The sequence below is a fragment of the Pogoniulus pusillus genome, chromosome 35 (assembly GCF_015220805.1).
Source record: "Pogoniulus pusillus isolate bPogPus1 chromosome 35, bPogPus1.pri, whole genome shotgun sequence".
Classification (NCBI taxonomy): Eukaryota; Metazoa; Chordata; class Aves; order Piciformes; family Lybiidae; genus Pogoniulus; species Pogoniulus pusillus.
Genome location: NC_087298.1, coordinates 6,534,257 through 6,547,523, shown reverse-complemented (window position 1 = coordinate 6,547,523; position 13,267 = coordinate 6,534,257). Strand labels below are relative to the sequence as shown.

The window sequence follows — 13,267 nt, the reverse complement described above, 5'->3', positions numbered from 1 at the left end:
CTTCCCCCTGCCCCTCTCAACTTACCCCAGTCCCAAGGAAGAATAGAGGTGTGGCCAAGAGGTTAAGAAGCAAAGGTGGGTGGAGGGTGTGTTAGAGAGATGCAGCTCAGCCAGCAGCCCAAGCGAGAGTGAGAGAAAATGGTGAGAGTGTTATCTAACGTTTTCATTTCTTGTTCAGCAAGACTGTGAGGGAAGCAGACATCACCACTGTTTTCCTTTCACAGCTTGTGATCTAGTTCTCCTCACCAAAACATTCTATCTAGCTTCAAACTAGCACAAGAAGAGAAGAGAAGGGGCGAAGGGAGGCGAAGGGAGGCGAAGGGAGGCGAAGGGAGGCGAAGGGAGGCGAAGGGAGGCGAAGGGAGGCGAAGGGAGGCGAAGGGAGGCGAAGGGAGGCGAAGGGAGGCGAAGGGAGGCGAAGGGAGGCGAAGGGAGGCGAAGGGAGGCGAAGGGAGGCGAAGGGAGGCGAAGGGAGGCGAAGGGAGGCGAAGGGAGGCGAAGGGAGGCGAAGGGAGGCGAAGGGAGGCGAAGGGAGGCGAAGGGAGGCGAAGGGAGGCGAAGGGAGGCGAAGGGAGGCGAAGGGAGGCATGTCTTCCTGTGCCTTGGAGCCCCCCACCTACAACTCCATCAAGGGACAGGAAAGCTCCGTGGGGACAGGCCCTTGTCTGTAGCTGACAGCAGAGGGAGGCAAACTCATTTGTCTGGATTAGAGGAAAGATGCCAGAAAAATGTAAAAATAAGCTTTGCAAATTGAGAACGAGGGAGGGAGGGAAAGTAAGGGAGGAGCATGCAGGCGAACTTGTGTGAAGAGACTGAACATTATTGTCCTCACAGCTCAGTAAAAACGTCAAGTTAATTTTACTAAGTAGCTAAATTACAGACACTCAGATGTAATCAGACTCTGCTATACATTTCATCTCTCAAAATTAATCATCCTACGTTTTTGAGTTACAACACCTGAAGGAAACAGCTGTACATCTATATATAGCACACCCATCTTTTGGTCTTCTCATAGCCTTTTTTCCCCCCACACCATCTGTACTTAGAAATAAATAACTAAAGAATTAAATAAACTGTTTCCTTTTCCTGAGCTGATTTGGTATTTCTTTATGGTCCTTCTGCACTGAGCTCCTATCCTGCCCTCTTTTCCCTTCTGCTCAGCTCCAATTGGTGCACCCAGTTCAGAGCACACCTTAGAATGGCTTAGGTTTGAAGGGACCTCAGAGATCGTCTGGTTCCAACCTCTCAACTGCTCAAAACCTCATCCGACATGGTCTTGAACAGCCCCAGGGAGAAGGCATTGACAGCCTCCTTGGGTAACATATTCCATAGTCTCACCACCCTTGTACTGAAGAACGTCTTCCTAAGATCCAGTCTAAGCTCTCAATTTAAAACCATTCTCCCTTTCCAGCCTTCCTGTAGGATCCTTTCGGGTACTGGAAGGCAGCTGTAAGGTCAGCTTGGAGAAAACTCCAGGGGTGAACAACCCCAGCTCCCTCAGCCTATCCTCATAGCAGGGGTGTTCCAGCCCTTGGATCATCTTTGTGGCCCCTGTTATGACAGGGACACCAGAACTAGACATAGTACTTGAGATGGATACTTGGTTGGCTGTGGGCAAAAGAAGAAAGAGCCTGAAGTATGTAGTCTGCTGTCTCTTTAGAAACAGATGATCCTACGAGAGCAAAGTATTTCACCTTACTGAGAAGTGCCACTTAAACACAGAGAGTTTGCTGGGCTGCTTTAAAAAGAATTCAAGTCAACCAGAAAACCACTTACCAGGCCGCAGAAGACAAAGCTCTTGGAGTGTCAAACTTTGTTCCCATTAAGCAAAATGAAATTTCCCCTTAAAAATAATTATGGGAGAGGAAAAATAAGCAGTGTGAGCCAATGAAATTAGAGCGGGGGCTTATTTGTTTGGTGAGCTCCTAGACATGAACAGCTGTAACACTGCCCAGTATCTCCACCCCTCCTGAGTCTGGATGAGCACTGTGGCAGGAGAAGGGATAAGGAATTTTAGTTTGGGTATTAGAACCACCTGAGAGGAGGTTGTAGTGGGGTCACTCTGTTCTCCCTGGTAGCGAGGGACAGGATGAGAGGAAATGGCTTCGAGTTGCACCAGTGGAGGCTTAGGTTGGACATGAGATGGAGCTTCTTCACTGAGAGTTCTCAAACACTGGAACAGGCTCCCTGGGGAGGAGAACTGTCTATGGAGGTGTTTAAGAAATGAGAAGATGTGGTGCTGAGAGACATGGTGTAGCACCAGCCTTGGTAGAGTAAGAGAATGGTTGAGCTTGATTGTAGAGGTCTTTTCCAACCTAAATGATCCTGTGTGCAAGGTGACCTGAAACATCCCAGAGAGAGCAGATTGGGAACAAGTATTTGTGTGGTGGGTCAGGGGAGACCCACAGCTCTGCTGGTCTTACCCATGGCCTTGAATCTCCACTCCTTTTGTAGGCTTGCAGGCAGGGAGCAGGCTGTGGTCTGTCTCCTGCAGGATGCTGAAGGTCTGATGAGGTTAAGGAAAAAAAAAACCAAACAAACCAGTATTTTTTTCCTTCTCTTTAGGTCCCCTACAACACATGCAGCTAGACAGCAGCACTGAATGAAGGAAGTAGTGCCAGCCAGGGCAGAGCAGGGTATTCCAGGCACACAGAGACCCTGGGCGCTGCTAGCCAGCCCCAGTCACCCTGTCAGGGCAGCACAGCCAGGGGCTGTGGGCACAGTGTGAGAACAAGCTTCCAGGTAAAGCTGCCTCTGGCAAAGTGAGGAAATAGCAACAGTATTAAAAAATAAGAAGAAGAAATCAGAGGGAGTAGGTTCTATTAAAAATAAATCAATGCTGATGCATTCAGGTGGTGTTTATAAACAAGAGCACAGCAGCTTTGACTGGCATCTCAATCTCCACAAAAGCTGCCAGTTCCGTTGAGGAGAGGAGGGGGAGTTGGTGAGGCTTTGTGGGATGCTCTCTGCCAGGATGCAGAGGGATGGGGCAGACTCTCCCCAGCTGTCTCACAGAAACGGTAGAGCTTGGAAGGAACCTGTAGGGGTTCATCCAGTCCACAGGAGAGCATGCAGATGGGTTTGGAATGACTCCAGAGGAGACTTCACTACACCTCTGGGCAGCCTGTTCCAGTGCTCAACACCCTCAAAGTAAAGAAGTTCCTCCTGGTGTTTAGGTGGAACCTTCTGTGTTTTACCTTGCGTCCTGTTGCTGGACACCACTGAAAAGAGCCTGGCCCCATCCTCCTGCCACCCACCTTTTAGGTCTTTATAAACATTGGCAGGATCCCCCCATAGTCTTGTCTTCTCCAGGCTCAAAATCTCCAAGTCACTCAGCCTCTCTTCTTAAGAGAGACATTCTCATCTCCTTTCTGCCTTTGCTGTGCCCTCCCAAGAAGTTCCCTGTGCTTCTTGCATCTGGGAGCCCAGAGCACAGCACACGGTCCCAGGAAGCTGAGCAGAGGGAAAGCTCCCACTTTGCATTTGGGGTTTATTTTAAACACGCCTGAGCTAGATGGAAAAAAGAACTCTGTCATCACCTCCAAATTAACAGAAATGACAATATGGAAAGGAAAACATGAAAGTGGCAATGCTCCAAAATTCTCCTGACTGACAGGCAGCCAGAGCCTGACCCCCAAACACCAGTGGATGTGAGCTGCATGGAGCCAGGGTGGGCAAAGCTTTTGCACCCTGGGCAGACGTGAGCTGTGAATTAAAGCATCAAAGTGGAGGCAACTGTGAAGCTCTACTGTGAGCAGGATCACCTGTGAGTTCCAACCATGCCAGTGTGAGTGAGCCCAGCCTGCTCCACCACATCCCGCAGCCACTGCTGGTGGCTGTGGCCAGCTCTGCACAGAGCCCAGCATGGCTGCATCACCTGCAGTGTCAGGCTGGGGATGCTGGCTCTGGCTGGGCCACTCAAGCTGATCAGCAAGCTTCAGGCATCAGCAGCATGTTCTGCCAAGCCTAGCACACTTCTCACCACTGAAACAACCTGGAAGAGAGCTGCTTGAATAACAGGTGCCACCCACCAGCCTTTTCTCCCCACTTGCCTTCCTGACCTGACCCATCTACCTGAAAGGAGGTTGTAGAGAGGTGGAGGTCAGTCTGTCCAACTAAGTGACAAGTGATAGAATAAGAAGAAATGGACTCAAGTTGCACCAAGGGAAGTTCAGGTTGGATATTGGGAAGAATTTCTTCACTGAAAGGGCTCCAGAACAGGCTGCTGAGGATAGTGGTGGAGTCTCCATCCCTGGAGGTATTTGAGAGGTAGCGCTTAGGGATATGCGTGGAGGACTTGTCAGTGTTAGGCCAATGACTAGACCTGATGATCTTAAAGGTCTTTTGAATCCAGGGAATCCTGCAATTCCATGATCACCACCTTTGCTCCCCAGGTCTATTTTTGAGCCTGTTTTGGAGAATGCCACTAGATGGCAAAAGTAAGTTGTACTGGCACTGGAGTGGGACCGCGGCACTGGAAGTCAGGGTTGGACCGAGCTGTGCAGAGCCCAACACGTACCTGTGGCAATGGATCCTTCAGCACAAAGCTGCTGCTCTGGGATTGAACTCACACCATTCAGGCATGGCTGCTGCTTGGAGAAAACTGAAATAAACCTGAGCATACCTTGAAGGATCAGGCCTGGGCTCATTAGTGTGAATGACATGAAAAAGATGAGCTTTGGAGCCAGGGCTTACTGACTGCTTATTACTCAAATGGAAAAAAAAATCTAATCCCAAACAGTCTTAAATGTGTGCTCTACATTGAATAGCAATGATCCAGCAGCCACTGGCATCCCCATCGAGGTGCAATTACCAGCACATTTGGTGCGTGCTGCAGCTTGGGTGCTTTGCTCCAGAGTGCCCAGCACTGAACCACTCGCCTCTGCCTGGCTGATGGATCAACCCCTTCATCCTTCAGGGTGAAGCAAAAGCAAACCAGACCCCATCTCCTCCTAAAATGCCACCACAACATTTGGCATCAAACCCACAGCTCAGCATCCAAGTTTCACACCATACTCAGGCCATGGGGTGCTGCTCTGGAGGGCTTTGCTCTGGGAGAAGGGCTGAAGGCTGCTGCCTCTCCTGCAGACTCATTCAGGACTTAGCAGGGGCTGAGGCATGTACAGACGAGGAAGGGCCTGGGTCACTTCATACCTTCTTTTTTGCCAGAGAAAGGCTGCAGCATCTATCTGCAGAAAGCACCCCTTGCAGGAAAGAGAGACTGCATCCTCCAGCTTCCCTCAGCATGAGAAAGACATGGACCTGTTGGAGTGGGTCCAGAGGAAGCCATGAAGATGAGCAGAAGGCTGGAGCATCTCTGTGCAAGCACAGGCTGAGAAAGTTGGGGCTGTTCAGCCTAGAGAAGAGAAGGCTCTGGGGAGACCTTGTGGCCTTTCAGTACTTGGAAAGAACCTACAGGAAGGCTGGGGAGGGACTCTTCATCAGGGAGTGTAGTGATAGGATGAGGAGTGATGGTTTCAGAGAGGGGTTTTAGATCAATGTTAGAATAAATTCTTCCCTGTGAGGGTGGTGAGGCACTGGCACAGGTTGCCCACAGTAGTTGTGGGTGTTTGGAAAGAGTTCAGCACCAAGCTGGACAGAGCTTTGAGCAAATTGGTCTAGTGGAAGGCAGAGGGGTTGGAATTAGTTGATCTTTAAAATCCCTTCCAACCCAAACCAGACTATGATCGTAGGATTCTCCAGGCTGCAAACCCAGCAACTGGCAACAGAGGAAGCCAAAGCTATTCCTGGGCTTGGTGACACTGGGAAAACAAGATTTCAAGTGACTGTAATGGCCTGTTCCCATCTTTCTGTCCCCCTTTCCAGCATCCTCACACACACATAATGTATTTCACAAAGCTCAGACCTGTCTCCAGAAAAGCAACACAAAAAACAGGCTTCCCACATGAGCTCAGTGTTGCAACACATCTCTGCAGAACACCAAACCAAAGGCCATAAACCAACCCAGCAGTAACTGCTTTTCCTAGCCATCTCCACAGGAAGTCACTCCTCTAACTAGCTTCCAGCAACACCAGACCAAGCCCTGGGACACCTCTGGGCTCTCCCCATCCATCCAAGCCCTCCAAGACCCACAGCTGTCCCTGCTCTGTCCTGTGTTCAGACCTGCTGCTCCACATTCCAAACCCACATCATCTTGATCTTTAGTTTCTGAAGTGACCCCTCTGGAGACCAGCTCTGCACGCCTATTTTTCATCTCTTTATCTTGTCATTTCTTTAGCAAGCAGTTGTTACAACAGTTTTTCTCCCCTCACCCCCATGCCCCGTCAGAGGAATGTGCTTGGGTAATTCTCTGGAGCGGGTTGCTGGGCCATGCATTATGCATGAGCTGCAATCTCTACTCCTGCATTCTGAAGCAGGGGTGGCATCCCGTGCCTGCATGCAACGTGAACATTAGCAGCTCAGACAGGAAGAGAAAAGGAGAGGGAAAAAAGAAAACACCCATTTGTTTAAAGGGAAGCAAAAAAACCCCACCCCACCAAAACAAACATCAAACCCAAACCCCAACAACCCTAAACCTCCTCCATTCTTTCTAGCTGAGATTGCTTACAGCAGCCAGACAGCAAGAGTGGCCAACTTCCTCCCACTTGCAGTCCTCTGTTGCTGAAATGGGCTCGGGGGGCTGTGCTCAGCGTGTCCAGCAGGTCCAGGGAGGTTCTTCTCCCACTCTGCTCTGCCCTGGTGAGACCACACTTGGAGTGTTGTGGCCACTTTTGGGCTCCCCAGTTCAAGAGAGGCAGGGATCTGCTGGAGAGAGCCTGACAGCCACAAGGATCAGGGTCACAGCATGCTAACATTCATGCTGACCTCCTAGGACAAGGCATGGGCCACCTGAGCTCCACTCTGAGAGTGTGTTGGATGTTGCTCAGTGAACTCCTGTGGGCTCACCAGCAATGCTGCCTGTGTATTATACCATGTTAGAGGTTGGAAGGGACCTCCAGAGATCATCAAGTCCACCCACCTCTGCCAAAGCAGCATCACCCAGGGTAGCCTGGAGGCTTTCAAAACTCACCTGAATGCATTTCTGTGCAGAGGAGGAGACTCCACAACCCCCTGGGGCAGCCTGCCCCAGGATGACTGGAGGAATTGAGCATGTCTCCTGTGAAGAGAGACTGAGAGCTCATTTTAAAGTCCATTTATAATCCAACTGTGACACTGATGTCCTCACCAACCTCTGCTCAGCACCTCCATCACCTCCCTCACATGGAACCATGGTGGGCAGGGGCTTCTCCTTCACCCACCCTCCCCAGTGTGATCAGCAGTAGGTAACCCTGCTCAGGGATGAGGCTGAAACCTGCTCTGTGGCCATGGCACCACCCAGGGGCACAGCAGCTTGAGACTGCCAGAGGAGAAAAGGAAGGACATGAAACCAGGTCTGCAAATCCCAAGAAGAGTGCAAGGAGTGGAAAATAATCAGAAAGTGCTCCCCTGAGGAAGAATAAAGGGGAAAAACAGGAAAAAAATTGCCAGAGACTAAGTAAGAGGGGGAGAAAGAGGACACGTGGTAAAGGAACAGGATAAAATGGGGACCAAGGGCAATTATTTCTGATTCTTTGGCTTAGGGGCTAATTTATGGCAGTGGTAAATCATGCTTAGGAATAGGCAATAGGGCAGCCAGAGCCTGGATGTTATTTAGACAGCACAGTCATGATATTAATGCTCAGAAGAGTGGAACTTTTTAACTGCCTACAGCCCACATCTCACTCCTCGCAGTCTCCCCTCCTGCTCAGGACGAAGAAGTCCAGCACAGCCCAGAGCCATGGGCTCCGTGCTGGGGCAGCAAGGATTTGTGCAAAGGCACAGGGCTGGGCTTCTTGATCAACACCCCAACCTGAGCTGGGCTCAGGCTGTAGCACCACATTCTCCTCTCTCCCTGCCCCTATGCTTTGGTGCTGGGGATGTGCCTGCCCACACATCAACAGATGCTTAGCACCCACCGAGGCAGATATAAAGGTGTAAAACCAAACCACAGTTAAAAAGAGAGCCCTGTGTTCTGACTGGGCCCACACATACCCGAGTGAAGAGGAAGGTGAGGATATAAGAACTTCAGCCATGGTTTCTGGGCTGGAGATGGGTGTATAAACTAATCAGGTGCTGCTGAGCCTTTTATCACACCTCCACAGCTTATCTCACTTGACAGGGGAAAAGCCTTTATGCTATATAAAGATGGTGTATATATATAGAGAGAAACTTTCTAGGGGCTGCAAGAGGCAAGGAGGTTTGTTACAGATCCTGGGAAGCACAGGAGCTGCCCTGTCCCCACAGCTCTCCTGCACCCACTTGTGGTGCAGCAGGGAGAAGCTCACAGGAGCAGCTGTTTGTTCAGGGTTTGTTAAGCACTGTACAGGGCTGGCATGATGCAGAGCTGCAGAGCAATCGCCCCCTGATGCTCTGCCCAGCTCTGCACCAATCTTAGAAGTGCCTCTGCCCTGATCTGCTGGGGTGAGCACCCCACTGCTGTTCCCACAGCTCTGGCAAGACACAGGCAAGGATCCAGTGCTCAGCACTGAATCGTGCCAGCCTGAGCTCAAGGCAGCAAGTGGCGTTGGCAGCCCTGGAAATCAGTGTCAAAGATGTGTAAAACCAACCTGCTTTGCCTGGAGTCGTCAGAGCAAACGATGCATCCTCCAGCAGTCAGGCAACAGGAAATTAAATGACTCCTTTGTGCGAATGGGAGAGGCAACTTCTCCACTTCCCCTGAGCACAATTTGATCTCGTTTGCTCCCACTTTCCCCCCAGTATCACTTGCTATGAAAACCACATTGTGATCCCAAGGTACTGTTTGCCCATCAGACACAACAGCTCAGCGTTCACTTGCAGGTCCTGCAGAGCTCCCCACATCCTCCTGCCCCCAAGGCATGACAACAAGGAACAAAGACTGTCCCATCCCACCAACCAATCTGTCCTGTGCTGCACACCCGAGCTCTGACAGCCTCCACCAGTATGATGTGTGTGTGTGTGTGTGTGACTGGCTCCATCAGCATTCTGCTTGCCTACAGCCACAGCAGGTTGGTTTGGGGTTTTTTTTGTGTGTGTAGATGGGAATATATTTAAGCAATGTGTTTACTTAGATCCCATAAAAGCACAATAAACTTATCTCCAGACATTGCATTAAAGAAATACTGTGATTTTAAAAGTTACTTTGTTCTAAAACTCCTCCAGGCAAGAAAAGATAATAAAAAATAGCAAGCCACTGGTGAGTAAGGTAGAAGAAAAAAAGAGAATGAACCATGCTGCTCTAATTCCACTCAATGGCTTGTCCCTAACAGAGCAGAACATGCTGCAGATGTGGGATGAGAAGTGAAGATGTCTTGTGGAAAGCCATTAATTTATAACAGTGGTAAACAAGAGCTGATGGGGACAGCAGAGGGGTTTCAGGATGAGGTTGGTGTTACCGAGTCCACCAGATGTCATATTGGCACTTAAAAGCCTAAGGTGGTTTGAAATGCAGTGCAGATTGTCTCGTGTTTGATCTTCCAAACCTGCCTCCATCCATCATTGTCAGCAACTGTCGAGATAGCAGAGGACAAGTTTTGATTGGAGCCTGATTGTTTTTTGGTGGTGTAAAGGCAGAGATGCATATGGTCCTGCAACCTGACATTGCTACCTCTTCTGCTGGAAAAATGTGACTTTAAGCAGGAACAGGGCTAACTCCCACCCCAAAACCAATTTGTTTGATGGAATTCAGCCAGTGGAACAGGAAGGGTATTTGTATTTCTGTCCACTTGAGTGCCAGCTTGCGTGCAGCCGCTCCCTGATTGGTTTTAGTTACAGCTGATGCTAATGCAGAGAGAAAGATCAATACGCAGTGAGTTGGCCTGGTAACCTCCACAGAGTGCAGAGCTTACACCCAGACTTGACACGGGCAACCTGAGAGACATCATGAGAACTGGATTCAGCCAGAGCAGCCTTGGAATGATCTGCTCCCCGTGGGCCTTCAAGGGCTCTCACACTGTGCTGGTTTGCCCCTCTGAGCTCTGCTTTTCAGGAGCGATTGTGCAGCTCCTGCTACAGTTTGTCAGAGATGCCCTACCTGCCGCGTCCCCTGGCACCTCGGCGACACCAAGAGCGGAGTCTCACCAGTTACCTCCACACTCTTCTTCATGGAGAGGTGAGCTGTGGAGCTGCTCTGCTCTCAGTGCACCCTCTGCCCTTCAGAGGCCTGGGCCACCTGTGCTGCACAGTGGTCACCCTGAGCACCGCGCACCGCCACCACCCCGAGCGCCGCACTGCCACCACGCTAGCCACAGCTCCTCTGCCAGAGCCTGCAGCCTCCAAGCCTACTTGAGAGTTCTGCAGAAAGTATGAACTTTGCCTCAATGCAAGAGGTACAGAACCACCAGCTTGTGGAAGACAAGAAGAACAGGTTCCAGCCTGGGGAAACCAAAGCTTTACAGCTGCACCTATTATGAACTGGGGACCTGCTCAGCCCACCACACCCATTGGCTTGCACAGTGCTAGCATGTAGCTGTGGAAGACTCTCTGGATCTTGGGTTGGCTCCCACCCCAGCTCTCCAGGGAACAGTTATCAGAGTGATGGCAACAGACTTGGGCTCAAGACCCCATCATAGTAGGGGATTGATTAAAGGCTTCATTAGCATGAGCTTGTGTGACAATCACATCACTTACAAGCTCCAGTAAAACACTTACACCACTCTATTACTTGGCCTCTCTCTGCCACATCACTCTTCTGTAAAATACTTCATGAAGTGGTTTAAATTTTCCTGTCATCTTTTTCCCTTGTGCCTCTTGGCCATAAACCCAGGCTGGGTTTAACAGCAAAGAGCTCAGCTGAGCAGAGCCTGCTGAGAGGAGGAAGCCACCTTCACTTTTTCCTGATCTTAAAACAATTCTGAGCTCTGAAAGCATGAAATGGGATGAAATCATGCAATGGCCTCCCCAGTGTAAAAACAGGCAAACCAATGTGGTTACTCACGAGCCCAATGGTAGGAGTCTGCATTCGCTGTTTGCAGCAGGTCTTTTGGCCACTCTTCATCTTCTTTGGGTTCACAGAGTGAGGCAGAGGTTGCTCCTGGCAAGCTGGGGTTTCAAGTCTGCTTTTACTGAAGACACCAAAGGACCGATTCAAACGTGTGTAGGAGCAGTTCTCATCTCCAGCGCTGATAGGAACTACCTGGAAGACATCAGAGAAACAGACCAAGACACAGCTCCAAAATCCAGCCCTGTGCTGTGGCACACACAATCCAGCTGACCTCTTCCCAGCATCCATCAGACAAGCACTTTTTGATGAATTTAGGAAGGAAAAGCCCAAACCTCAGCCTAAGGTCAGTCAAAGCAGCCTTGCTTCTTCCTGAAGGGCAGTGAAGGAATTAATACTATGACAAAACGTGTTCACTTTAGCATAAACCTCACCCACAACGTTTTGCTGTTGACACTGGGAAAGATTACACATGGTCACTCCTAAATCTCTGGGAAAAGGGAAACTCTACAGAGCTGGGAATTGGGGTAACACACCTGGGAATTAAACAGTTCTTATTACTCCTGAGCAAACCCCACAGCCAACTCTGCAGTGGTGCAGACCTTAAAACCTGCCCTGCCCTTTTCTTCTCTGCCAGCAGGCTTTTGGCATGGCAGAGTGCTGAGGAGAGACACAGTCATCCCCAGAGAGCTACTGAATACCCTGAGGTCAAAGAGCCTCAGCCCTTGACTGAGGTTTCAGGTCAGGAGGACAGACACACGGACACCTATCACATCCTGTAGCAGATGTGCAGCACAGTGAGGACCACAGAGAGCATCACCTGTGCATGTGAGCGATGCAGGTGTCCTACACCAAGCTTTCCCCCTTCAGACCTTCACACCCTCCCTGGTCTGCCATGCCTGAAGTTGAGACATATCTTTACCAAAGAACCAATCTCTAAACTCCTTCCTTTTCCCCCCCAGCTTTGGAATACTGCTCCTAGCATGTTACTCTAACTATCATTGTTTTATTTTCTTTCCTTTATTTTGGGTTCTTTCAGGAATTGCCACAGTTGAGAGAGCAGAGAAATTAAACTGTGCAGGATTGCCTCCTGCATTGATAGATTCTTATTCACAGACAGACTTAAAAAATCATTGGGCTCTCTCCTTGCTCAGAAATCTGCATTCCATTAACTCTGGTCTAAGGCACAATACCAACCAGAAGAAAGAGACACTCATACCAGTGGGCAACCAGAAAACAGAGGCAGAGTAAGTGATTGTGTGCAAATTGAACAGGCAACTTCGGCTCGTTCGAAACCATCCTGATGAGAGCAACAGTCAATCCCTCCTTGCAGCTGCAATGAAAGCCTACGGCTGAGAGGGTCTGTGTGAATTTGGTAGCAGAGATAAGGCAGAGCCAAACTCCAGTGAGCATCACTTGCTTGCAATTGATTAGCTGCTCTACTTCGAGCTGGAAAACATGCACACCGCTCCGGCAAAATAAGAGCGGAGAGCACCCTGACAGAGAGCTGCTCTGCACAGGCATCTGAAGGGAGGCTGGCAAGCAAGCGAGGGACAATGATCCCAGTGTGTGGTGGCAAACAGGTGGGCTCTGTTCCTTGGAAGTTAGAAAGAGGAGCAGGGTCCATCCAGCCGTGGTGGGACGCCAGGTTCCGGGCAGGTCCGGCAAGGGGCGGAGGAAAGCTGAGCACCAGGAGACAGGAGTGTGACAACCAGCGCTCACTGGTAATTACTGGCATTGCTGGCACCAGCCTCCGAGAGCTGCTGGGCACTGTGCCCAGCAGCGGGCACATAGCACCGCTGGGATGGGGGAGTTAGACAGCAGCTCTGCAGCTGCTCCAGACATGGTGTGAGCAGCCTGCGAAATCCTTCACACAGCAAGTGGGGCACTGCGCTTCCAGGGGGGCCTTTTGGCACAGCTGGAGCAATACACACTCCTCACTGCACCCAGCAGTGGGAGCCTACCCCCTTTGCGTGCTCTAACTCCAACTAGATGAGCACGATCAGAACACGACGGGCAGGCAGGTGGCAAATCAGGATGGTCACTGTCGATTTGGTTGTGCACAGCTCCCAGTTGTGCTTGCAGCCAGCCCAGCTGAGCGCCAGCCAGCAGCACTGAGGCTCCTCTGCCCCCTGCTCTCCTCCACCTGTTAGCTCGCTCGGTGCAGAGGAGGATGATGCTCATCTGAGCTTGGCTCTGCACGGAGCCTGGCGTGACAGCAGCTCGGCACCACGGAGGTCTCTGGACATGGCCAGTGGGTAATTACAAGCTCACCTGCTGTGGCAGCAGATGGGAGTCACAGCTGGGACC

General features: G+C 50.6%; 1 protein-coding gene across 6 annotated transcripts in view; it reads right to left on the bottom strand.

The window, feature by feature from the left end:
• Nucleotides 1–516: 516 nt before the first annotated feature.
• LOC135190248 (uncharacterized) overlaps nucleotides 517–13,267 on the bottom strand; it is a 29,196-nt gene continuing 16,445 nt past the window's right edge. For 3 of the 6 annotated variants that reach the window (XM_064171389.1, XM_064171384.1, XM_064171388.1), the window contains 3 exons: nucleotides 10,955–11,152; nucleotides 7,031–7,117; nucleotides 6,501–6,776 (listed from right to left, as the gene is read on the bottom strand). In XM_064171389.1, coding sequence (XP_064027459.1) covers nucleotides 6,531–6,776; nucleotides 7,031–7,117; nucleotides 10,955–11,152 — 531 coding nt within the window. In that variant the 3' untranslated portion in view covers nucleotides 6,501–6,530. Of the gene's footprint in view, nucleotides 2,326–2,423; nucleotides 2,507–5,973; nucleotides 6,394–6,500; nucleotides 6,777–7,030; nucleotides 7,118–9,063; nucleotides 9,527–10,954; nucleotides 11,153–13,267 lie in introns of those variants that run through there. The other 3 variants (XM_064171387.1, XM_064171386.1, XM_064171390.1) reach the window with 3 other exon arrangements.